The sequence below is a fragment of the Ciconia boyciana genome, chromosome 8, assembly GCF_034638445.1.
Source record: "Ciconia boyciana chromosome 8, ASM3463844v1, whole genome shotgun sequence".
Classification (NCBI taxonomy): Eukaryota; Metazoa; Chordata; class Aves; order Ciconiiformes; family Ciconiidae; genus Ciconia; species Ciconia boyciana.
In genome coordinates, this window is record NC_132941.1 from 22,177,762 (window position 1) to 22,201,913 (window position 24,152).

The window sequence follows — 24,152 nt, forward strand, 5'->3', positions numbered from 1 at the left end:
GAAAGTACCTGTGGCCTTAAAAGGACTCATTTAAATGTCTATAAAAGACAAACTTAAGTCTATTCCAGTAACTCTTCAGCTTGACTGGGTAGTCTGAGGACCAAAATTCAAAGCAACCCTTCCTGGGGGTGGTGTGAAGAATCTCTCCCATTTGGTCTCATTGCAGTGGACATCGATGTTGAGGATTATTACCCAGCCTTCCTGGACATGGTGCGCAATCTTCTGGATGGGAACATGGACTCGTCGCAGTACGAGGACTCCTTGCGTGAAATGTTCACCATTCACGCCTATATCGCCTTTACCATGGACAAGCTGATCCAGAGCATTGTTCGACAGGTGACTGCCAGCAAAGGCTGGAGGGTGGATGGTTTAGTGTAGAGAAAGTAGCTGGGTTGTTTGCTGCAGTGACAGCCCAGGCCTGCATTGGAGGGGGAGTGTTTTATGCCTAAATAGGGAATTTCAGGGGTAAGCAGGTAAATTCTGGGTGTTTTTAACCCAGCTCTAACACTGGTGTAAAGAGACATGATAAAAGGTAATTTCTGATGTATTTAAATCATTGAGAATATCCTCTCTCTGTGTATAGAGTTCTCCCTTTGTTTTCCAGAAGTTTTAGGATATAAGTATTCAACTTCAAAGCGTCTCCAGAGCTAATCTTGCTTTAACTTTGAAAAAAGCATTAAATGGCATTTAAATAATTTCTTTCCTTTTCACCAGTGGTGTAGGAGCAGTGCATGCCTTTTCTAAAAAGCTTTGTCTCTTTTATCTGGCTGTTTGAGTAGCTCATTTGGGCTGTTAAACTCTAGTCCTTTTATTGGGCTGGTAGGAAGAATGTGTGACCAAGGGAAAAATTCTTCATGTGCCTTTTTGTAGCGTAAAGAACAAAAACAGACACAAGGGGCTAGAAGTGGAATGGCTTGAAAGGCCTTTTCTTTTTCAGAGGGGTAGAGCTGCTTTTCAGAAGCCCTGTACTTCAGTCCAGAGATTAACTGAATTCAAAAGACAGTCGAGTGACTTCTGATTTTTAAACTTGTACAAAATAAGGATTCGATACTAAATCTCCCACCCCTCTCCTCAGACACAGCAGCAGCATCTTGCTGTGGAGGGAATATACTATGTCATGGTGCTCTAGTCCTTCCTCCCTTGCTGCTGATCAGGATGTTCCCTGCCTATAGGTTTTCTCTGAGTAGCTGTACTTTGCCACCTGCTGATTTTTTTAAAGATACTGTGTCTTTTTACATAGCTGCAGAGATCATCTGCAAGTGGAAGAAGATACTAAAAATGTAGTCTTAAACTCATGCTTTTTCAGCTTTTTTTTTTTTTTTGCTTGGGCTTAAACCCATGGTTACATCTTTGTTTCTTTCTGTTCTGTGCTGATGGGCATGTAGCAGACTCCCTAATGAACACCATCCCTGCTTTCTTCCTTTTTGCAGCTCCAGCACATAGTGAGCGATGAGATCTGCGTGCAGGTAACAGACCTCTACCTGTCAGAGAACAACAACGGAGCAACAGGAGGTCTTCTCGCTTCCCAGTCTTCTCGTACTCTTCTGGAGGTCGCGTACCAGCGCAAAGCTGAGCAGCTCATGTCAGAGGAGAACTGTTTCAAGGTAAAGCCGGGCTGTGAACTGTGGTGTAAAAGCAGCAAGCAGTGAGGGGGATGCCTTTTAAGAAGGGAGAGGCACCAGTCCTTTAAAAAGTCCACCCAAGAGCCCTGAGGACTTTCTGTAGCTCTGGAAGTTGAAAGAAAAGCTTCAGTGGCAGCTTTTGGCACGTAGGTTAATGCTTCTGTAAGTGCCCCTCAGAAATGAGATTTCAAGGAGAAATATATTTCCTGAAACAGCAACGAATATCCCTTGTGCTTCACAATGTGTTTGGGTTGTATCATATTGACTGCTTTGCTGTCATGGGTTTTAATTTGTTAGCTCAAACTCTCCCATTTCTCTCAACCTTTGTCGACTGTGGGGAGATCTGCTAATACTGACTGGGCATTAAATCACTGCTGACTGTATACATTGCTAAATAAACCTGGTGCACTGTGCTAATCAAATCCATACTTCCTTCACCTAAGGTGCAGGAAGTGGTCGGGCACTTTCCAAGTGAGTAAAGTACTTTGGATAAAAGCCTGTGTGTATAATCTCTCTTCCCTTGCCGTCAAATTTATTTTGGGGGCTCAAGAAGGACCCACACCACTCCAAAAACAGCAACAAAAAGAAAGATTTTCAAAAAGCTTCTCAATGTTCCTCAAAGATTGTGCAACTTGGCTAGTGTTTTCCCTTTGCTGTCAGGCATGTGGGAAGCACAGGTTTTCCCTTAAAACTATGCCAACATGCTTCATTCTCCCTTTGCCCCAATGAGAAATGGAAGATGTTTTTTCTGTTTGAAACCTCTTACTGAAGTCCCTTCTGCCTTTTCTTTATAGCTGATGTTCATTCAGAGTAGAGGTCAAGTTCAGTTAACCATTGAACTGCTGGACACAGAAGAGGAGAACTCTGATGACCCTGTAGAAGCAGAGGTAAGAGCAGTTTGTCCAGAGAGCTGACTGTGATGGTCAAGGGTGCACTGGACGAGAGTGTCCAGTGGACTGTTGTTGTGGTCCATTAGCACAAGATAAAGAAACATCAAGGACACGCTGTAAAGCTTTCTGTGATGTGAGTAGGCAAATCCTTCTTGGTTTATTTTGTATTAGAAAACCCTCAAAACTGTATAGAAAAACGTTGTACCTGCCTTTTTGGGGATAAGATGCACAGAGCCTTCAAAAGTGACCTTGTGTTCATCCACATAACTTCCAGCTTAGCCTCCTTAACCATCCCATGTTGTTTGGTGGGAAGGCAGTGGCTGATCTGTGCTCTGTGCTTAACTTCCAGCGCTGGTCGGACTACGTGGAGCGGTACGTCAACTCCGATTCTACCTCCCCTGAGCTCCGGGAGCACCTGGCCCAGAAACCGGTCTTCCTGCCAAGGTGAGTGGCCAGGCTGTGCTGTGACCCCTACCTGATGGGCTGTGTCTGGCCATAGAGGGCAGAGCGTCTGCACTCCATCACAGTGCTGGGTGGTCGGTCTCACCTGTATTTTAATGCTATAACAGAAGCCTTTACCCTGGCAGCGTGGTGTAGAGGTACCGTGCTGCTGTTCATCCTAAAAGCCTGTGGGTCCACCCCAGGCTCCTGCTCTCCAGTGACTGAGAGGTGGGACAGTCCGCAGATGGCAGAGAGGGCAAGGGCTGATGACTTGCCAGATTGGGTTTTTTTGGCAGTCCTGCCTTGGCTTACAGTAACCCTCTACCTGAAAACAGCGGGTGCCACATCAGGGCTTTTCATGAGCAGGGAGCTGACTGCGCAATAGCCGAAATTTCAGAAATAAGATAGACCCAGTGGGCTGACTTGTTGTAGGGGTCTGAGCCTGAATGACTGCAACAAGCAGTTGTGCTCCAAGCTATTTGCCAGGCTTTTGATGGGCCAGCACAGTTCCTCCAGCTGCATCCAGCTTAGTAGTGCTAGAAGGTGAGCACTAATTCCAAGAGGGGTTCTCTGATTTGCAGGAATCTGAGGCGGATCCGTAAGTGTCAGCGTGGTCGGGAGCAGCAGGAGAAGGAAGGGAAGGAGGGAAACAGTAAGAAGTCCATGGAGAACGTGGAGAGCTTGGACAAGCTGGAGTGTAAATTCAAACTGAACTCCTATAAGATGGTGTACGTGATCAAATCGGAGGATTACATGTACAGGAGGACCGCTCTGCTGCGAGCTCAGCAGGTAGGAGCGAGCGGAAAGACTGGGGTGGGCAGCTGGTGTTTCCTGGGACCCCTGCTCCCAAAGGTCAGGTGGGGAGAGTTAGATGAAATGTCCTTGGGGATCCCGATTGGTAACATTTAGCAATCTTTGTGTTGCCAGGAGGATGGTGTGCTCTTTTGTCCTCCCAAGGCACTGAAGATCTTCTGAATGTTCCTAAGATGTAATCTTTTCTTCTTCCACCTCTAACTATCATCATCCTCCCACCTCTCCTCCCTTCTCTCCAGAGAGTTTTATTATGGTAGGACAGTGGTTTTGACTGTAAGCTCTCAAATTTCTTCCAGGAGGTACTTCCCATGGGTGGTGTTCCCCCTTTTAGGGAAGAACCTGTCTTCTGCATGTTCTTGTGGTGACATGTGAGAGTGCCTGTTCTTCCAGGGCTTCCTCAAAGGTGAATCAATCAGAGGGCAGAGCATCAAATGCCTTCTGTCCCTGTGGATCCCTCTGGGTACCATTCCCTCATCGTTTCCTGTCCCCACAGTCACGGAGAGCGGGAGACCTCGGGTCACTCCTGCACAGCGGAGCGTGGCCAGCGTGGCAGCAGCTCTAGAAAAGCTGGTTTTGTGGCAAGGATGGGAGTGGTGAGGTCACCCATACAGAAAATTCCCCATAGGTATTTGTCCAGGGCTTGGAAGTCCTGGACCCAAGGGTCTGTGACATCTCGCATCCAGCAGTCAGTGCTCGTGATTGCTGATTTAGATTGGGATTCAACTTTTTGAAGTTACTCAAATTTGCTTTTGGTTCTTTGTGCCAAAAGTAACTGTTGGGGCAAGGGAAGGAGGAGGTGACTGGGATAGGTGGGGGGGCAAAGGAAGTGTCAGCTCTCCAGCTGTTCTTGAGCTGTAAAGGTTGGGGTTTGCTCAAGATTAAAACAACATGTGACTCCAGATCAGCCAAATTCAGAAGGATTCAGTTGGAGAAAGCTGATTTGGTCTTCTGAACACTTTGACACTCAGTTATTTTTCTCATCCTATGGGAATATTTCCATCCGATAGAGAAAACCAGGGAGCTTTAACAGCAAACTCCAGTTCTAGTCTGGCTATTTAGACTTGAGGTTTGAAATACTTCACTATAATTTTATTATAAACTATTTGAAACACAATGTTAAGCAGAATGCCATTGCTTAGAATGTAAAAGAAGGTGAAACCTGCCAGATTCAGGCAAAAGTTACTGACTTAAGCAACTAGAAGCAGAGGTACCCGAGACGCTCTGTCAGCAGTAGTCTCTTCTGTAGCTGCAGAGATTGTTTTCAGTTTATTTAATTATTTGCTCTTCTGAGCAAACTACTGATCACTGAGAAAATGCACTGGGAGATGAGGGAGTGGAAGAGGTGCGCACTGCTTCCTGGCTAGTAAATCATCCTTCACAGCTCTGTTTTAGTCATGTATCTGGACTTATAAAACAACTACTTACCATCTCTTCCTTGCTGATGAAATACAAACAATGGTTTTATTTCATTAGTTGTGAGTACTGGTTTGACAAAACTACTTTACATCAGATGAGGGTGTTTTATTTCAGTAGTGACTCTTTAAAATGCTCATACTGAGGAATTTGATTGAATTCCATCTATCCCATTCAACTGGCACAGACCTCAAGGAAAAGTTGTATCATAAACAGGATGCTATATGCCAATGTTTGTCGCAGAGAATCTGAACATAAGTCAAATTATTGAACTTTGAAGTTTATAGCATGCGGCATAGCCCCTTGGTTAGTGAACTACACCAAAAGAGCTGAGAAGCTACTTGGAACTACAAATCTATTGCATTTAACAGTTAACACTGAGAAGCAGTCAGTCTTTGGGAGAACAAAACAAATAATAAAATAAGTAAGTTTTAATCTTGAGGCTTAATTATATTTGCTGTTTTCAATTATGACTGTAGTCATGGTTTTCAAGCCATCTGTCCTGGATTTTACATTCTTTAAGCAGATGCTTTTACTCAAGATGTGTGCAGCTTTTCCTCTCCTGATGCTTCTGTTAAGCCAGCAGTTCTTAGACCTTTTAGACCTGACCTGATTCTTAATTTTCCGTAGCAGCTGGGGCCCCTGACATGTGTAATGTGTGTTGAGCTTGCTCTCTCCTGGGACCATGCCCCTCCACGGGGGGCTGGAGGCAGACCCTGAGGGCTGGGGAGAGCAGGGCTTGCCTGGTCCAGGGTCTATCTTGGCTCCTGGCTGCTTGAGGAGGAGGAGGAGGCAGCATCTTTTGGGCAATGCAGCAGGGATGCAGTGTTGGGCGTGCAGCTCTCGGGCTCCCGCAGCGTATGTTCTGTGTCCCCAGCCTGAGAGCCGCTGTATTAAAAAAAGTGCATAAGTCTCTTGGTATTCCTGAGTTCGTTTTGCCACTGTAATTCCCTTGGAGAGGAGGCCTGAGGGCCTTTATTGGCGCTTTTCCTCAGTTGTTAGCAAGGGCTGGTGTCTGCATTACAAATTCCCTCTAGCTGTTGTTCCCCTTGGTTGTGTCAACTGGCAGCCAAGCTTTGCATAACGCTGCAGTTTGGGGGAACGAAGCCGCCTTTTTGTAACACCTCTTCCTATTTCTGTAGTCCCATGAAAGAGTGAGCAAGCGGCTGCACCAGCGGTTCCAGGCCTGGGTGGACAAATGGACCAAGGAGCACGTGTCCCGCGAAATGGCAGCCGAGACAAACAAGTGGCTAATGGGCGAAGGGTTGGAGGGCTTGGTGCCCTGCACCACCACCTGTGACACAGAGACCCTGCACTTTGTGAGCATTAACAAGTACCGCGTCAAATATGGCACAATATTCAAGACACCATAAAACTACCCCGGGGTGAGGGAAGAGCCCGGGAGATGTGTGTGTGTGCGCGCATCAGGGAAAGGAGGAAGATGCCTTTCTCCCCTCACTGTGTATCTCCGTAACATGGCCACTTGACTAGTGTGTGGCTGGTACAACCTGTCACCAGCGGGATTCCCTGTAGGGACGTGGATCTCTGCCGGCGCCCGCTGGGACCATGGGCTGCTGGCCCTTTGACTTCAGCACGCGTCTCCGGAGGGCAGGAAGGATGTTTCTCTGAACTGAGCCATCCCAGAGAAACACAACAAGCTCGTACACACCAGCAGTGTTGAGGCTTTGACTCCCTGAAGGCCCTGAGCGGTGAGGGAAGAGAACCGGAGGCTCTCCACGACCGGACCGCTTGGATGTGTCCCGACATCCCCAGGTGCCTGTTGCGACTGGATTCTCCTCCCTTCGCGCTGCCACCAGCCAGCCAGGCTCCTGCACGGGGCCATGGGGCAGCCCGACGCCACCTCACAGAGCAGACCCTGGGTTCCTCTCGCCTCCCTCTCCTCCCTCCCAGGCTGGACTCACCCCGTGCAGATCGGTCTGTCCTTTCTAGTGCCAGTGGAACTGTTTTTTTTTTTTTGTTGGGTTTTTTTTTTTGTACCTGCTTGTTTACTAGTCTCTCCTAGTGCCATGCACCAGCTTTTCACACACATGTACGTACACACACACAACAAAGAACAACACGATTTTAACATGTTCCCCTCCTGTTTTGTAAATAAATGTACAAATTGTCAATTTTTGGGGTTTTTTTGTTTGTTTGTTTTGGGGGTTTGTTTTTTTTGTTTTTTGGGTTTTTTTTATTAAAGGAAGTATGCTTGATGTGCTAGCATAATTGTACTAGCTTCTTGTGTACCATAGTACCAGGTGGCTTGAGAATTAGTACCGACAGACAGACCGATGGAGACATTTATTACACTTTTTACCAAAGGGAGTTATCATTGTAGTGCTTTTTGTGTGGAAACTTTTTTCTCCTTTTTTTGTAAATAAAAATAATGTCTTTGTTCTTAACTGGAGGAAGACACTCGCTCACCCACAGCCCTGTTCCTGGTCTGAAAGGCACCGTGCAGCATGCAGTTTTTGGGGTGGGGAAGGGGCGGGGGGGTGCATCCCACCATTTTATGTGATTGGCTTCACAATCTGAGAGGAAAAAGCAGAGGCAGCGTGTGTGTTTTGCGGTTAACACAACCGAGGTATAAGCAGTCTGTTAAGATATAGAAATATATATTATATAATTTTAATTTTTTTTTTAATTTTTGTTTTTCCTGGTGGGTAATTTTTATCCACCTAGTCTACCAGCTCCAAGGACCTTCGCTTTTGGGAAGTGTTGCTGAGCTACTTAGCTGGGGTTGATTGTGCTGATGTATTTTTCCCTCTCAGTATTGGAGAAAACATCATCTGAAGTACCAAACCAGTATTTGACAGAGCTGCTTGTGTGTGTGTTTGTGTGCGGTGCATGCGTGCAAGAGAAGGGTGAGGGGGTGGGGCAGGTCTCGGGTGCATTTCACTAGTGAAATCCACATATGGGATATATATTTTTTTAAGTATAGAAGTTTAGCGCTGGCAGATATTTAAAACACAGGGGAAGATTCTGATTTTAAAAAAAGAAGTCGGCACAGACTTCGTTAGCCACGACAGACACAACTGCACTGTCTCTCCTCCTCAAAGGAGGCAGCTTTCCTTGCACAAACCCATGCTGCCAGTCCTAAGCACCCAAAACAGCTTCCGTTGTCCCTGGCTGGGGAGCTGCAAGCAGGGCTTTGCCACTGCTTAAACCTCTCCCAGGTTGTTTTTTTCTCCAAGACAGCAGGTCCTCTCCTCCCAGCACCGGAGCTCCCCTCCCCTCTGCAAGCAGAGAGCTGGGGAGTGAGTCTGGAGAGGGACTCGTGCCTCGCTGGGAGAGCTGGGGTGGAAGTGTGCGGCCCTGCCGCTACTCATTGGCAGCCAATGTACAGCAGGCAGATCTTGAATGGGAGCCTCCTATGGAGAGAGGGAAAGAGAGGGAAGAGCCCAGCGGGGAATATTCACAGTTTGCCAGCAATAAGTTACCCGTCTCGTTTCTCCTCCTTTGCTGTAACCAGGCAGGAAGAGGCTCTTGTGTGTCCTCTTCCATTTCAAAGGTTTCACGTGTGCTCCCCTGCTATTTCCCCCTTATTTTTTCCTGTTGTATGCTGAAGGTGATCTGGAAGCAAAAATCTTGGGTGATTTAGACTTTTGACCAGCTTGGAAGTAACAGCTGCTGCTGCTGCTGCTGCTTGGTGGGTGTCTTGTCCCAGGAGTCTGTGCCTGCATGTCATTGAGCGCAAGGGGGCTGGCGCGGATCCCTGGGATATGCCGTGGGGAGAGCTCTGCCTTCGGCAGCCGGCCGCCCTCCCTCCGTCTGACATCCCAGCTCTGCTCCCAGCCTGTACAATAGCAGAGGTTTGGGGTTTTTTTTTCTTTTTATTTGAATTTGCTTTTTGTATTCTGTAATGTGATCCTCGGCCCACAATCCATGTGATTTCTATACAAATGTTGTAAACTTGATTGTAGTGCAGTATTTCCATTAAAATATCAGGGCTAATCATTGTGTTACAGATTCTTCCTTCCTTCCTGATCATACACAATGAAATTTTGGGGTGCTTCTGAGGGAAAAAGGGGACAGGGAGGACAAGTGGGTGCAGAATTGCTTAGGCCAAGGGACGGAGAGACGAGACTTGCACCTCTGCTCAGGTTCTGCCTCTGGTTTCCAATGAATTTACTAAAACGCGGTGTTTTGCGGTGGCTGGAGGCAATAATTAGCTGTTTATTTTTCTCCTGAAGCCGGGAGGGAGCGCGTTTCCAGGCCCATGGGAGGAAGGAGCGAACAAGGCCGTACCTCGGGGGCACGGTGAGGGCCTGTCACCCGGGGACGCCTCGGTGCAGCCGGGCACGCCCGGTCCTTTCCCGGGACAGCCCCTCAGCCCAGCGAAGCGTCCCAAGCCACCCGGAGGGCTGCCCCGAGCCGGGCGGGAAGGCCCTGCCGCAGGTGGCCGCCTGCAAGCGGGGCTGTCGGGCACCGGCCCTCCCTCGCCCGCCGCCTCCACAGCACCTCCTTCCCGCACCGCCCCACGGCCGTGCCGCCCCGTGCGCATGCGCCACAGACGGGGAGGGAGGTGCAGGGGCCGCGCATGCGTAGAGCTCATCGCGCAGCCATCATGGCCGCTGTGAAGCACCGGCGCACGGCGCTGGAGCGGGTCGAGAAGTTCCTCTCCGAGACCTACTTCACCGACTGCAACCTGCGGGGCAGGTGGGCGGCGGGGCCGCCCCCCGTCACCTCCCCGGGCTGTCCCTGGGGCGCTGGCAGCAGGCGGGCCGCGCCGCGCCGCGCCCGGGCCCGCGCCCGCTCCCGCTCCCGCTCCCTTGTGTGTGTGTCCCAGCTCCACCGCCGGCCCCTCCAGGGAGACCGCTCACCCCGGGTCGCTGCTGAACAGGGCTGCGGGGGCTCGGGGGCCTCAGTGAAGAAAGCACACACACTCCCTGGCCAGGCTGGAGCTCTGCCTCAGGGTGCCGCTGGCACAGTCGCCCTGCCCCCCAGCCCTCCTCGGTGGGGCTGCCCGCGGGGGGATGCTGCTGGAGGACCGGCTCCAACAGGCCCCTTCAACAGGGCAAATTGCTACTCTGTTGTTCGCTTAATACCGTGAGAGTATTGAGTGATAGCAGGATGATACAGCCATGCTGGGAAAGCAGGGTGGTCCCTATCCCCCCCCGCCCCTCGGCTGGTCCCCGCAGGACTGGCCTTATTAATCGTGTCCCGGCTGTCTCTGACTGCAGGCTCTTTGGGGATCACTGTCCGCCGGTGTCGCTCTCCTGCTTCCAGACCCCGTGGCGCATCCCGTACGATGAGGCCATCAGGCAGGAATTCAGACCTGCTAAAGTGGGAGACTCCTTCGGGCCCACGTGAGTACCAAGTTTCGGCGGTGCTGTGAGCGCGGTGGGGCTGGAGCTCATGCCTTCAGTGTTACTTCGTGTGTGTGAATCCTCACAAGCTGTCAGTGGCAAAGAAATGAGATGATAATCCTCCTCCCTGTTGTGTGCTTTAGGTAGAAGGTGTCTGTCCAGGAGCCCTTAGGGAGATTTCATGAGGAAACAGACCGACATGTGTCTGTTTCCAAAGAGAGTGAAGAGCCAGGTTCATCAATCCATTCAGCTGAGAGCTCATGTTCATAGTCGTGGTTGTGACCCTGATGCTTGCTTCTGCATGGGATCTGTATGCTTTGTCAGGGCTGGGAGAAGACTGGAGGGTTTTGCTAGTAGTGGTCAAAGGCACAATGCTACTGTCTGTTTCTCTGGGGTCCCAGAAGAGGCTGGGTTGGAGCCAACACCACAAGGTTTGCGTGCTACCTTCTGAGCTTCCTTACCTGCTGGGGCTGCCATGCCTCCTTGCAGCCTGGGCACGAGCCTGCCCTAGGGGTTAAGGGCCATGATAAGAAGGGTCACAGGTCCAGACATATTGATAAACTGTCCTGCCCCAGGCAGAATTCAAGTCCTAGTACCCTCTGATTTCACTGTCTTCTGGATCGCTGTGGGGGATGGTGGAACAGTTTTCCAGTCCCTGTCAGCTTGAAAGAGTGTGTCACCCCACTCGGCTTGTCTGTCAACTTGCTGTCAAATCTCTAACCCTCAACAACGACTGACAACAGTGGGTGCCACAAGTTAGAAGTTTCTCTTGGTGAAAGAGCAACCGCTCTGGTCAGCAGCTCATGAGGAAGGGAAAGCCCAGTGCACTTAAATGGCATAGAACAAGGCTGGTGTGTGCAGGTACTGTGTGCTGCTTAAACTGAAGATGTGTCACAGCCAGCCACATGGGGAGCCACCTCCAGACTATGCCATGTCTGGGGGCGTCGATTAAAGCAGGTCTGTACAGACAGGTGGCATTGTTACATTTGAATCACATTGAACTGTTGTGTCTGTCCCCACTCTGCTTTTTCCATGGAAGCTCTGAGGAAGTGTGGTTTCCCTTGGGAGAAGGTCTCACGGTGGGCTGAGGTTGCTGCCTGCTCTCTTCCAGGTGGGAGACGTGCTGGTTTCAGGTGGAGCTGAGCATCCCCCCAGCATGGGCGGGGCGGGAAGTGCACTTCGTCTGGGAGAGTGATGGGGAGGGCATGGTGTGGCGGGATGCCCAGCCTGTCCAGGTAAGGAGGCATGGATCAGGGGTGTGCCATCTGTGCCAGGTACTCTGCTACGTGCAGAGTGGTTATCTCTCGTACCCCTCTGCAATGGGGCAGTAGAAGAAACCATCTCCCATTTGTTACGCACTCTTCAGAGGAATGCCTACATGTGTTGGGGGATGTAAAATAACATGTGGACCAACAGGAGAGAACCAAGAACAATTGGAGGTCTAGACAGAGTGGTCACGAAGAAAAACAGAAGGAGGATATGTCATTGTAGGGTTTTTTAGCCTCAGGTGGTAATCTCTGAGGCAATAGGAGAGCTGTCTTTAAATACAAGAAAACCTGCTGTGCAGAGAGGGGCAGTGTTTGTGAAGAGTCTGGTACGTGGGGTGGAAGAGAGGGCTATGCTCGTGGTCTGCATACTGTGCTGGTGGACCACAGAGAGTCTGTGGGCTATTTCCAAAGTTTGACCCAGAAAGGCAAGCCTGCTGGTGGTGGGTTTGAGTCTGTTTTCTAGAGGTTGTCTCCCACCAGGAGTTAAAATTCCGGTCTGCAAACCGGTAACGGCTGAAAATCCCTTGCTTAGGTCTTAACAAATCTGTCTTGGTAGAAGGATAGGCAAGCATTGGGCCTGAGATGTCAATGTCCACTGCTGTCAAGAACAGTGGGACAGAGTCATCACACACATCAACTTCAGTCCTGCTTTGGGGAGGCGGAGTGGCTCAGGTGACCTTTTCCAGCCCTGCCCTGCTCTGTGAATGGTGCCTGCAGGTTTTGTTTTACTGCTGAGGCAGCAGCAGTTTCCATGCCAGTTGTTCTTGTGGGAAGCATTGTCCCACGAGACATGGGACCAGGCCCCTCCATCCAGTTGGATGTGTCTTGTCCTGCCCATCCAGCCCACTGTCATGGACCTCTGAAGATGTGTGCTAAATGTGCTGTCTTCCCCTGCAGGGCTTGACTAAGGAAGGTGAGAAGACCAGCTACATCCTGACAAGCAGCCTGAAAGAGACGGAGCCCCACAGGTGGGTGGTCAGCCTGGCCGGCACCCCAGGGAGCCCCCCACCGCTGGGTGAGCTTGGCGTTGTTTGAAGCCAAGAGGCCGGGCTGAGACACCCCTGCCTGCGTCCAGGTGCTCTGGGGCTCCAGCTTCAGGGGCTCTGTCCGTTGTTCAGGTCGGGCCAGTTGCACCACAGGGAGGGGAATGGACTTCCCTGGGCAATTGCTTGTGGTCTGCTCCCTGATGGTTTCCTTTTGCTCTCCAGTCTGACGCTGTATGTGGAGCTGGCCTGCAACGGTCTCTTTGGGGCTGGCAAGGGCAGTATGATTGCCCCTCCAGACCCTGACAGAAGATTCACCCTGAGCAAGGCTGAGCTGGTTGTCTTCAACAGGGATGTCTATGAACTGCTGGTGGATCTGGAAATACTGCTGGACATGGCCCAGGTCTGTGAGCTCATTCTCTTCCCTTCTCTCACGCCTTCCACCTCCTTCCACAACTTCATTTTATCTTCTTCTCCTCCTATTCCATGACCTGTCTTCTCCCACCAGGAGGAGCAAATGTTTGCTCCTGCTGCTTTAGCACAATTGACGTTGTCTAGAGTAGGAGAAAACTGAACAGAGAGAAGCCACAGGTGTTTTTTTCATGCACTTTCTGCTCCAAGGCAGGATCTGTTAGACCAAAGCCCCCTGGGATGGGCGTATGTGTAACCTGGCTTTAGAAGGCACATGAGCAAAGACACGTGGTTGTGTCTGTGAAGCAGGGACATGGTGTTTACCTGGCACCACTGGCAGAGTCAGATTTTGGAAGGAGGTAACAGGTTCTCCCTGGGCAGGTGGCATCCGAGCTGGTACAGAGCGCTGCTCGGAGCTAGAGGACATGCTGAGCTCTGAGTCAAGCTGTTATCACTCTCAACCCCAGCTCCTCGGGGAGGAAAACCAGAGGAGTTTCCAGGCACTGTACACTGCCAACCAGATGATCAACGTGTGTGATGTTATGGACCCCTCCACCTTCCCCGCTGCCCATGACCTGGCTGCGGTGATCTTCAGCCAGAGGAACGGCGAGAGCCAGCACACCATCCATGCCATGGGTCACTGCCACATTGACTCTGGTGAGAGCAGTACAGAGCTCCCTCTCTGCTGACCTGGAGGCCAGGGCATGCAGCCCAAGGGGAGAGCTGGCTGCCCTTGGGCTCCAGGCACTGGGTACTGTGCCCCGAGGGAAGGGAAAGGGACCTCTGTGCTGCCATACAGCTGGTCTGTCACCAAGGCAGGGGAATGTGTGTGTGGCTATCTGTGCCGTTTGGAGTACTGATGGGGCTGCTGATGAAGAATGAATTACAAACCGCTATCTTCCACCTGTTGGGCTTCACCCCTTGATTTCCAGTCCCTGAAGGGGTTTCAGTCTCAACAGAAGGGCAGCAAGAGAAGCAGGAGCTGGAGGCCCCAGGCTGTGTTGCTGTCAGGCACTTAGTCAAAGGACAGCATTTTGCTCTAGCATTTTCCCCGACTGATCTGCAAAAGGCAGCACAGCCCCATTCCCAAGGGAGCTTGTGCCAAGTAATAACCGCGGTTGGGGCCACGTGTCTGTCCTCACAGCCTGGCTGTGGCCGTATGAGGAGACCATCCGTAAGTGCGCTCGGAGCTGGGTCACGGTGGTCCGTCTGATGGAGTGCAATCCGGAGCTCACCTTCACCTGCTCCCAGGTGAGCAATCTCCCTCTGGGGAGCTCTCCTTCTGCTCGTGGCATGTTCCTTCTCCAGCATAATTCAAAACAAGGTGGGGGGGGGGTGACCGAGAGCGTCCTGTGCAGCGTTGCAGAGAGGAGGGACATCAGTGTGGAGCGATGTGGTGGGAGCTGAGGCTGATCTCTGTGCTCTGGCAGGCACAGCAGTTCGAGTGGGTGCGGAGCTGGTACCCCGGGCTCTACGCGCAGATTCAGGACTTTGTGGCGAAGGGGCAGTTCATTCCTGTCGGAGGCACCTGGGTGGAAATGGTGAGAAGCATGGTGAGCCTGGCTCGCCACACCCTCCCTGTGCCATCCCTCTGGTACTGGTCCTGACACTGGAGAGGGAGAGCAGAGCCTTTGCTGAGCTGGTTTGGTTGGTGACGGTCTCCAGGCCCAGAAAACAGCAGCTGTCTGCAGTGTCTAGCCTCGCAAAAATACCATCCCTGTCCTAAATCATCTCATTCCCCGAGAAAGGAGCTTTGGTCCGGACTGGCTGGGCTCTGTTCCTCCTTTCGCCCTCTGCCGAGCTCTGTGCAGATTGTCCCCATGATCTGCCGAGTCAGGATGACAGTCGGTGGGAATGGTGTGCTCGCAAGACAGCACACCTTCCCCAGCACCTGGCTCGCTGCATGGACTCCCTGTGCTTTCCCCCCAGGACGGGAACCTGCCCAGCGGGGAGTCCATGGTGCGGCAGTTCCTCCAGGGACAGCGGTTCTTCCAGGAGCAGTTTGGCCGGATCTGCTCAGAGGTACTTGCTCTTTTCCAGCACACCTTCCTTGCACACCATCTCCTTCCACCTCTTGTTATGCATGAGGGTTTCTCTCTGCTTCTCCAGATATGCTGTTCAGGTGCCTCATGTTGACCTGCTTTTTGCAGCTAAAGCCATGATGAGTAAATATCTACTCCCCCATGTATCATGGCAGTTAGCACAGCCCCAGCCCTTGGTTATATTGCTTGTAGGTCCCTGGCAGGTCTCTAGAATTGCTCCTTTACTAGCATATCTGTCCCCTCTGCAAGAAGAGCTGAGAGCCTGACTACCAAGAAACCCTCCATGAGCTCAGGCTGTGATTTGGGGCCAGTGTGATTCATGTGTGTCTCTCTCCCTCTGCTGCTGTCATATCTGCTCCTAGTTCTGGCTGCCGGACACATTTGGATACTCAGCCCAGCTGCCCCAGCTGATGCGTGGCTGTGGGATCAGGCGGTTCCTCACGCAGAAGCTCAGCTGGAACCTGGTGAACACCTTCCCGGTGAGCTGTGCTTCCCTTCTTGCCAGGGGATGGCCTTGCAGTTGCTGGAGTCTGTCTGCAGGGCTGGACCTGTTGGTTCCTCAGGTTGAGCCAGTCCTTCAGCTCAGCTGACACAGGCTCTTCTTCCAGAAGCCACCAGTTTATGGTGGTGGCAATGTCCTGTCAAGCTTTAGGGAAGGGCGTGGTTAGAGATCCCAGCTGGGCCCCTGGCCTACAAATTCCTTCTGCTCTCAGATGGGAAGCTGTGACCTGCATGCAGGTCTAGCAGACAGCAAACCCAGCCGCTCCTCTGCTGTCCCCTGCCCTTGTGGCATTCCCCATCCTTGTGCAACTGTCTCCTTGCACTGATCTGTCAGGGCATCCTGCAGCCCCGTGGAGAGAAAGTGAAGGCCTAGTTTGAATCCTCAAGGGGCTCTGAAGTGCCTGTCACCTGTGCACTTCCCTTGTGACAAAAGTGCTGGACTTTGTGTGTTTGACAGGGCTTGCGAGGAAGCTTTTTTTTGCGAGGGCTTTTAGTGCACGATGTCTGTGCTGATGTGGTTGAAGTATGCTCTCCAGGCACACATTTGAGTGGGAGATGAGTTTGGGAGCCTTGAAACACTGAGCTAAGGGTGAATTTGTCTTTCTGGTACCAGCATGACCAGAGACGTCCTTTTGGGAACTCCTAGGAACAATGGGGCTGTGCTTTAGCATTTTGGCACTGTGTGATACAGGGGGGCTGTATGAGACACCACGCTTTCCTTTGGCTTCCCTCCAGCATCACACCTTTTTCTGGGAAGGCATTGATGGTTCCCGAGTCCTGACCCATTTCCCCCCTGGTGACTCCTATGGGATGCACGGGCGAGTGGAGGAGGTGAGTGAGATTGCCAGACCTGCATGTGAAGTGCAGTGCCAGCCCCTCAGGGCCAGATCTGAGGTTCCTAGGAGAGGGCACTGCCTGGGAACGGAGCGGGATAGGTGACAGCGTTGCTGGACAAAAGCTGTTTGGGTGCCGGGCAGTCAATTGCCTGCCTCTGAGATGTGTTCGTGCCTGATTTTGGCAGTTTGGGGTGGGGAAGAGGGGCAGGACTGGGCTTTGCACCCGAAAGGCTGACCTGGCTTTCTTGTGTGGAGCTGTGGGAGCTGGAGCTGGGTGCCAGGGCATTGTAGCTGTCCAAAAATCCCTCTAGATGCTGAAAACAGTGAAGAACAACAAGGACAAAGGACGTGTGAACCACAGCGCTCTCCTCTTTGGCTTTGGAGATGGAGGAGGGGGCCCCACGCAGAAGATGCTGGACAGGATGAAGAGAATGAGTGACACAGACGGTCTGCCAAGGTGAGAGGAGAGCTCCCTTCCTCTCTTCTTGCAGGAGCACTTGTTTTGAACCGTGCCTGGCCTTCAGCAGTGCTGAAAGAAAGGGTGTGTGAAGGAGGACAGGGAGCAAGCAGGGTGAGCAGAGGGCTAGGAAGGATTGTCAGGAAGCCAGAGTCTCTCCATCATCAAGAGCTGTAAGAACAGGTACATGGGGCAGCCTTGGACTGCTTGCAAGCCTTCAGTAGAGCCGTGGTGTGAGTGGCCAGTGCAGCAGTGGTGCTTGGCAGTCAGTCCCTGCCTGGGGAATGTCCAGATCTCCATGGCAGGCAGCAAGAGCAGCGTGAAGTGTGAAAGGGGTAGGAGGAGGTTGAGGGGAACACTGTGTGTGGTTGTGTTGGGGTTTCTGAGGCCTTGGTTCTGGGGCTGTCACCTTTCTGGTCGGGATGCACCATTAGCTGTGCCACAGGCTTCTCCCCTGGCTCATCACTGTTTGTGCGTCTCTCCTGCAGGGTTCAGATCTCCACTCCCAACCGACTCTTTTCTGTCCTGGAGAAGGAGTCGTCGCAGCTGTGCACCTGGGTGGGAGAGCTCTTCCTCGAACTGCACAATGGCACATACACCACCCAGGCCCAGGTGACTGCGCACACGGGACGGGGGCAGCGGTCTCCCCCACACCCAGGCAAGGTGGCCATTCTCAGTTCTCTTCGATACTGCTCAGGTGGCTCCAGGGTTCGGACAGTGCCCTTTAGGTTTCAACAGTGGGAGCCACCTTGTAGCCAGGACTCCAAAAGGCAGATCTATTGTCAGACTTTCTTCAAGGGGTGAGAAGGAAGCCTGGACACAGCAGGGCCCCTTAGTCAACAGCTGCCACGTCCTTCACTTTAGCAGATAGTTGCAGAGCTTGGGTGAAGAGTCAGAAGGGGAGGAAGGGTGAGAACAGAGACAGGGGAAGCTGTGTCCTGTGCTGGGAGTTTCAGTTTGATCTGTGGCAAAAAATAACTCACTGGTAATGGCAAACTCATGACACCTACAGATAACCAACCTTCCTGCTCTGGAGCTGGGCTTTTGCTGCTGGTGTGAGAGATCCACTCCCAGCTAACAATTTCCTAAGCATCTTCCTTCTCTCCTTGCTTTCACACCAGATAAAGAAGGGGAATCGGGAGTGCGAGCGAATACTGCACGATGTTGAAGTACTCAGCACCTTGGCTGCGGCGCGGAGCAGCGCCTTCCAGTATCCTGCCAGCCAGCTGCAGCGGCTCTGGAGGTGAGGGCATATGGGAGCACTGATGGTATCAGGGGAGGATGTGGTGAGGGCTGGGGACTTCCACATGAGAGCTGGCTGCACTTGGGGTACCACTCCCCATCTCCTACAGCTCCTTGTCCCTGCCTGAGTCTGGGTAGAAATCCTTGCTATCAGTGCACCAAAATTAGCCTGGACCAGTCGGACCACACTGGTGTGGGCAGTTATTGGGCAGCTCAGTGGGCTGATGGTGCGAAATGGTCACTTATCTCTCAGCCCTGTTCAGCTGGAGCCAGAAGGGTGACTGACCACAGCCTGTCTTCATTTGAACTGCCTCTTGAGTGAGTGGGAGAGCAGTGCATAGTTAGGTTGTAGGGACCTTTGCAGATTCAGTACTGCTGTGCTGTATGTACACAGCCCTTTCCGTAAACTGATCAGGGCTCTACCTGGAAAGTGTTTCAGTGCTTTGCTTGATTCTCCCATTGGAAGATAGCTCCAAAGCTTCACTACTCTGCTGGCTGGAAGCTTCATTTCCGACCTAAGCTTATTCCTCGCCAGTTTTGACTTGTCTGAACTTGTGCAACAATATATCGTAGCCTCGAGGGATAAAAAAAATAGCTCTTACTCCCCATGGTTGTGGTTTATTAAGATGACAGTTGACAAGTCCTAACATAAAGGGATTTAAAGGATGCTATGGAAAAAATCCTTTTCTCTCAAGTGTTTGCTAACGGGGGGATAAGGAACAGTTATTAAGTTTGACCATCTTGCAAACAGGGCTCGGTAAACCAGAGCAAATCCGGTACTCTCCCCTGCTTTCTCACCTGGTTTCTGTTCCCTGTTTCAGGTTATTGCTGCTCAACCAGTTCCATGATGTTTTGCCAGGCAGCTGTATCCAGCTCGTGGTTGAGGATGCCCTGCAATACTACACAGGTGAGCAGGGAGTTTGGCTAGGAGGGCACTTATCCATTGGAGCACATTGGGTCCTGCCTGGTGGGGCTGCAGAGGTTTCAATCCTGGACTGCCAGGCGTTACGGGTCGAACCTGTGCAGGCATGTGTCTGTAATAGTGCTAACTCAACAGGGAATTAGCAGGGGAGCCAAGGGATTACAAAACATCCCGAGTTATTGACTTCTCTGCTTGCTGCTGGCATGCCAGGATAGACCCCAGCAAAGGTTTGCTCCTGCCTGCCTACAGGCACTTGCAGTAGCTTTACTTTATTATAGCACCACAATTTTCCAGTTGAGCTGGCATAGCTCATTGTAATCTTGTAATAACAAAGTTAAGAATAATTATAAATTTTAATTACTAATAGATAATAATAATTAATATTAATTATAATTAGTAATTGTAGCTTGGCAGTAGCTAAAGTGTGTGTACATTGCACGGGAGTGCCAGAAACTGTCTCGGATGTGAGAAACGGCCTGGCTGGATCTAACTCAGGCCTTTTTGTTGCTCAGAGATCCGCAGGGCTGGTGCTTGGCTGCAGGAGGAAGCTGTGCAGTCCTTATGCAGGGAACTGCTGCAGCCCAAGGCAGGGAGCGCTGAGAGCACCCTTGTGTTGAACACTTTACCCTGGGAACGGACCGAGGTGATCTCCAGGACTGAGCCAGCTGGAACAGAGAGTTTAGGTATGTCTAACTCAGAGGTAACTCATGTATCAGAATTTCTTACAGGGGCAGAGACAGCTAACAAAGAAATACCCTGCCTCTCTCTGCCCTTCGGAGGGTTTACTGACTTGTCAAATCGCTCCTTGGGACTTTATCCCACTTCAAGTTGTCCCTGAACTATGGATGAAGAAGAGGAGGGTATGAAAGGAGGTGGTAGGTCTGACGTGAGAGCAACAGGGCAGCACAGTGTGACTTAGGGTTAGGTCTGGGGCAGATGTGGGAACAGAACCTCTTTGCTTTCCAGCTCTGGTGACAGTCCCCAGCATGGGCTATGCTATAGTGAGGGAGCCATTGCTGCCCCCTCAGCCTGTGGCAGTGAGGAAACAGGTAAGCATAACCACAGTTGTCCTCAGATCGGTGTACCCTGCATCAAAAGTTGATTGGGGAGGAATCTAGGGAATTCAGCACGCAGCAAGTCCGCACACTTGATTTGCAACTGGGGCACTCAACTCCCGCAGGTGTGGCTCTGTGAAATGTGTTTCTGTCCTTTCCCCCAAGGAGGATGGCTCCATTGCCATGGAGAATGGGGTGATTGCAGTCTGCCTGGACATGATGGGGCACCTGACCTCACTTCGTCTGGTGGACTCCGAGAGGTATGTCTATCCCCCAGTTACTGGAACCGGGCTCCTCAAACCTCTCTCAGGTCGTCTTCTCACTGTACGCCCTTCTCCACTGCCAGTTCTTCTTATGCTGCTGTTTCTCTGTTCCACTTTGTTCCAGAGAGTCAGTCCCAGATGGCTGCTACGCAAACCAGTTTGCACTCTTTGATGATGTTCCCCTGTACTGGGATGCCTGGGACGTGATGGATTATCACTTGGAAACCAGGTAGAGGAGCAGTGCATATAGCAGTTGGATTTTGACTTTGCTCTGAGCTTCTTGCCTCCCTGTCAGTCCTAGCTGTAACAAAAGCTGTAACAGAGCATTCACTCTGGAGAAGTGAGTGCCTGCTCTGTGGGAGGCTGGATTGGGATTTGGGAACCTGGATCTACCAGGCTGAGACCAGCTCTGCCTTTATCCCTTTCTCTAGGAAGCCAGTGACAATGCTGCTGAAGCCTCTGGAAATCACCCGGGCTGGGGGCCTGCAGGGAAGCGCAAGCTTCTCTCTGCAGATTGGCAAAAGCAGTACCTTAACCCAGGAGATCATCCTGGATGCCATGTGCCCGTACCTCCGCTTCCTGACCCAGGTTTGGCCAGCAGCTGCTGCGTGATAAGAACATCTGTGCTGTGCAGGCAGGGCCCTGGGGAGCTGAACCTCGCGTCTGAATTTACGTTCCTGCTCCTGTTTCCTTCCCTGCAGCCCCCCACTGCCTGTCCTCCTCTGCCTTAGGGGAAGGCAGCCTGAGGGTGGGGGTCCTGAGGGAGAAGGGTGGAAGGGAGATCCGCCAGTTCATCTGTGTTCAGACTCTAGTGTGGTTTTATTGTACCTGGTCTGGCCTGGGTGCGAGCTGGCTGCTGCACACCAGGGAAGGATAAGTGCAGCCTCTACCTGTCAGCCCCCTGTGGTGATGTCCTACTGGTACTGCATTTAGGTTGAGTGGAAGGAGGCTCACAAGTTCCTGAAGGTGGAGTTCCCTGTGCAGGTGCGGAGCGCAAACGCCACCTATGAGATCCAGTTTGGACACCTGCAGCGGCCAACGCACTGGAACACGTCCTGGGACTGGGCTCGATTCGAGGTGAGAGGAAAGGTAGTCTGGTCCCAGGGCCGAGCTGTTCCTCCCATGGCAGGGCTGCTTTTGCTCCCAGGCAGTAGCTCTGTATGGTGAATATGTCCCTTGGTACCTCCTGCAGGTGTGGGCGCACAAGTGGCTGGATCTCTCTGAGCATGGCTTTGGGGTGGCGCTGCTGAACGACTGCAAATATGGGGCATCAGCCCACAAGAATGTCCTCAGCCTCTCACTGTGAGTAGGGTTGGGGTGAAGGTGGAGCTGCAGCAGTCACTTTGCCTTCCGAGGTGTCTCTTGGAAGTCAAGGCAGCACCTGGTCCTAAATGATCATAGTTAATAAGGAAATAGTCTGGTATTAGTCTGAGTGGCTGGCTGTCATCTGAGAACCTTTGGCTGATAATTACAGTTGACTAAGATAAAGTAATTCCTATGAGTTATGCTCATAGATAATTCAGGAGAGATCAGATCCACATTTGTACCAAGTAATTTTTCTGTTGCTGGCCAAAACATACCCCAGGAGGGGAGGCTTAAGGAGAGGGAAGGAACAGCAATGTTACGGATGCATACAAAGCTGAGAGAAACTCTACATATTTCAGTTTGACTCCATCAGCCATGTTTCACAGGAAAACACCCTTCAAATTTTTTAGCTTCTGGGACTGTCCAGGGTCTGTTTGCTGTTGCGAGAAACCAGAAGCATGTTGGCTTTCACCTCAGGGCCCAGCCTCGAGGTAGCAGGGGGAGGCAGTTGTCTTGTCACAGTGCTCCTCTGGCTCTGCACTGAGTGACAGAGAGTGCTGCCGAGACACCAGTCTCACCTACCTCTTGTTGCCTTAGGCTGAGAGCACCCAAGTCCCCCGATGCCACGGCAGACATCACGCACCACCAGTTCACCTACGCGGTGATGCCTCACCTGGGTGAGCGATGGGCAGAGCCAGGCCCTGTGGGGACACGCAGGGTGGAGGATGCTCCAGGGAGCCTTGGGGTGACCGTGTCTCTGGTTGTGCATGTGTAGGGGCTGGCTAGAGGTTCTTGTGTTGCAGGTTCCTTCCAGGATGCCGGTGTGATCCAGCATGCTTACAACTTGAATTTCCCCCTCCACGTGGTCCCGGCCTGCTCTGCCCAAAGCCCAGCCTGGAGCGCCTTTTCTGTCAGCTCACCTGCAGTTGTGCTGGAGACTGTCAAGCAGGCAAGTCCCTGGGGCAGAAGCGGGGAGGGCAGACAGGTTAAGCTGTTTTTGTTAAGCACGGCTTGCTCTTTCCCCCACGTTGTGTGGCATGCAGGCTCAGCCGAGTGGAAACAGTGATCCCTCTGGTTTGCATGTCCTGCTAGATGAGGACAAGGGGGCTTAGCACCCCCCTGTGCCAGCCCGGGCAGGCACTTGCACCAGGGATCACAGTAGTATCCACATCTGTATGTGGGTACCGCAGCCACAGTTGTTAGCGCTGCACCGCGGCAGGTCAGGAACGCACGTGCACACAGGCAGAGCCACTCAGTCGTGATCGCTTGGGTCGGGCTGTACCCCCAGGCATAGGATAGGATACGCCTGTCTCATTTGTCTGAACTCCCTTCTGCACTGTACCCCAAAGGCTGAGGACAGACGCGAAGCCGTGGTGGTTCGCCTGTACGAGGCACATGGCAGCACGGTTGTTGCCTGGCTCCAGACCTCCCTGCCTGTTAAGGAGGCAATGCTGTAAGTCCATGCTGGAGGGCTGGGCGTGTGTGGGGATGGAGATCAGTCGCTTCAGCCTCACCTGCTGCTTTCTTCCCCAGCTGTGACCTCCTGGAGCAGCCAGCTGCATGGGGCCACCTGCCGCTGGAGCAGCAGGGCGTGAGGCTTTCCTTCACACCCTTCCGTGTGCTCTCCGTCCTCTTGGTCTTGAGGCAGTGACACCGTCGGTCGCCCTTGCTGATGTCGTGGCAACCTGGATCAATACTGTGAGCTCAAATCACAGCCTGAGGCTTCCCTAATCCCAAGAGCTGTGCAAGGAGAGCTGTGCAGGGAAGGGCAGAGTCTCCTCCTCACCCCCCACCCAGGCATCGGAGAGCAGTGCTCGAGAACAACCAAGTTCTTCAGGAAAGGAGGACAGTTTCCCCCTGCTTAACCAGGGAAGGAGGGCCCAAGTGAGTTCCTAGCTAGCTGAAGCGTGCGTAAGGTGGGACAGGCTGGCTGACCCCACATGAGCTCTGCTCCAACCCCGGGGGGTTTGGGGGAGCAGCAGCTTTCCACAGTGGCTCCTGTCTCTAAGCCTTCATCTTGTCCAGACCCTAGCAGTGAGTGTAAAGACACACTACAGTCATTCCCCTCTCCCTTCGCCTGCCTCTTGCACTGCCCTTGCAGAAGGGGAACACAAGTAAACAAGAGAATTACATGAAAACAAGCTCCAGCCTGTTTTCTTAACTTATTTCCAGATAACTGCACTGATCTGCCTCCTCCCAAGGGCTCTGTTGTAGCTGCTGCTCTCTTAGTGTCCTCCTCAGCAGGATCTCACTCCGGGAACTGGGGAGGGAGAGCTTACCTTTATTTGGGGGGGGGCAAGGTGGAGGGGAAGCCTGCTCCAGCCCATGTGGGGAAGAGGCTGGGCACAGAGGGGTCATCCTTAGCACAAAAAGGCA

The 24,152-nt window shown here is 52.1% G+C and overlaps 2 protein-coding genes across 4 annotated transcripts in view; both read left to right on the forward strand.

The window, feature by feature from the left end:
* SIN3A (SIN3 transcription regulator family member A) overlaps window positions 1–9,129 on the forward strand; it is a 38,400-nt gene extending 29,271 nt beyond the window's left edge. Inside the window, exons 16-21 of one of the 2 annotated variants that reach the window (XM_072870295.1) lie at window positions 167–336; window positions 1,431–1,604; window positions 2,417–2,509; window positions 2,862–2,956; window positions 3,535–3,742; window positions 6,322–9,129. In XM_072870295.1, the coding sequence (XP_072726396.1) occupies window positions 167–336; window positions 1,431–1,604; window positions 2,417–2,509; window positions 2,862–2,956; window positions 3,535–3,742; window positions 6,322–6,552 (971 nt within the window). In that variant the 3' untranslated portion in view covers window positions 6,553–9,129. The remainder of the gene's footprint in view (window positions 1–166; window positions 337–1,430; window positions 1,605–2,416; window positions 2,510–2,861; window positions 2,957–3,534; window positions 3,743–6,321) is intronic. The other variant, XM_072870294.1, reaches the window with a different exon arrangement.
* A 593-nt stretch (window positions 9,130–9,722) lies between these two features.
* Window positions 9,723–23,908, forward strand: MAN2C1 (mannosidase alpha class 2C member 1). 2 transcript variants are annotated; one of them, XM_072869437.1, is made up of 26 exons: window positions 9,723–9,841; window positions 10,366–10,491; window positions 11,603–11,726; window positions 12,657–12,727; window positions 12,968–13,145; window positions 13,621–13,810; window positions 14,298–14,404; window positions 14,584–14,694; window positions 15,083–15,175; window positions 15,558–15,674; window positions 16,432–16,527; window positions 16,844–16,989; window positions 17,478–17,601; window positions 18,111–18,232; window positions 19,053–19,138; window positions 19,666–19,836; window positions 20,120–20,202; window positions 20,374–20,468; window positions 20,596–20,700; window positions 20,903–21,059; window positions 21,405–21,548; window positions 21,664–21,773; window positions 22,374–22,453; window positions 22,580–22,725; window positions 23,126–23,229; window positions 23,310–23,908. In XM_072869437.1, exons 1-26 carry the CDS (start codon window positions 9,723–9,725, stop codon window positions 23,425–23,427), a joined length of 3,123 nt encoding a protein of 1,040 aa, XP_072725538.1. In that variant the 3' UTR covers window positions 23,428–23,908. The 2 variants fall into 2 exon arrangements, with proteins under 2 accessions (XP_072725538.1, XP_072725539.1); XM_072869438.1 differs by lacking the exons at window positions 9,723–9,841; window positions 11,603–11,726.
* The last annotated feature ends 244 nt before the right edge of the window (window positions 23,909–24,152 follow it).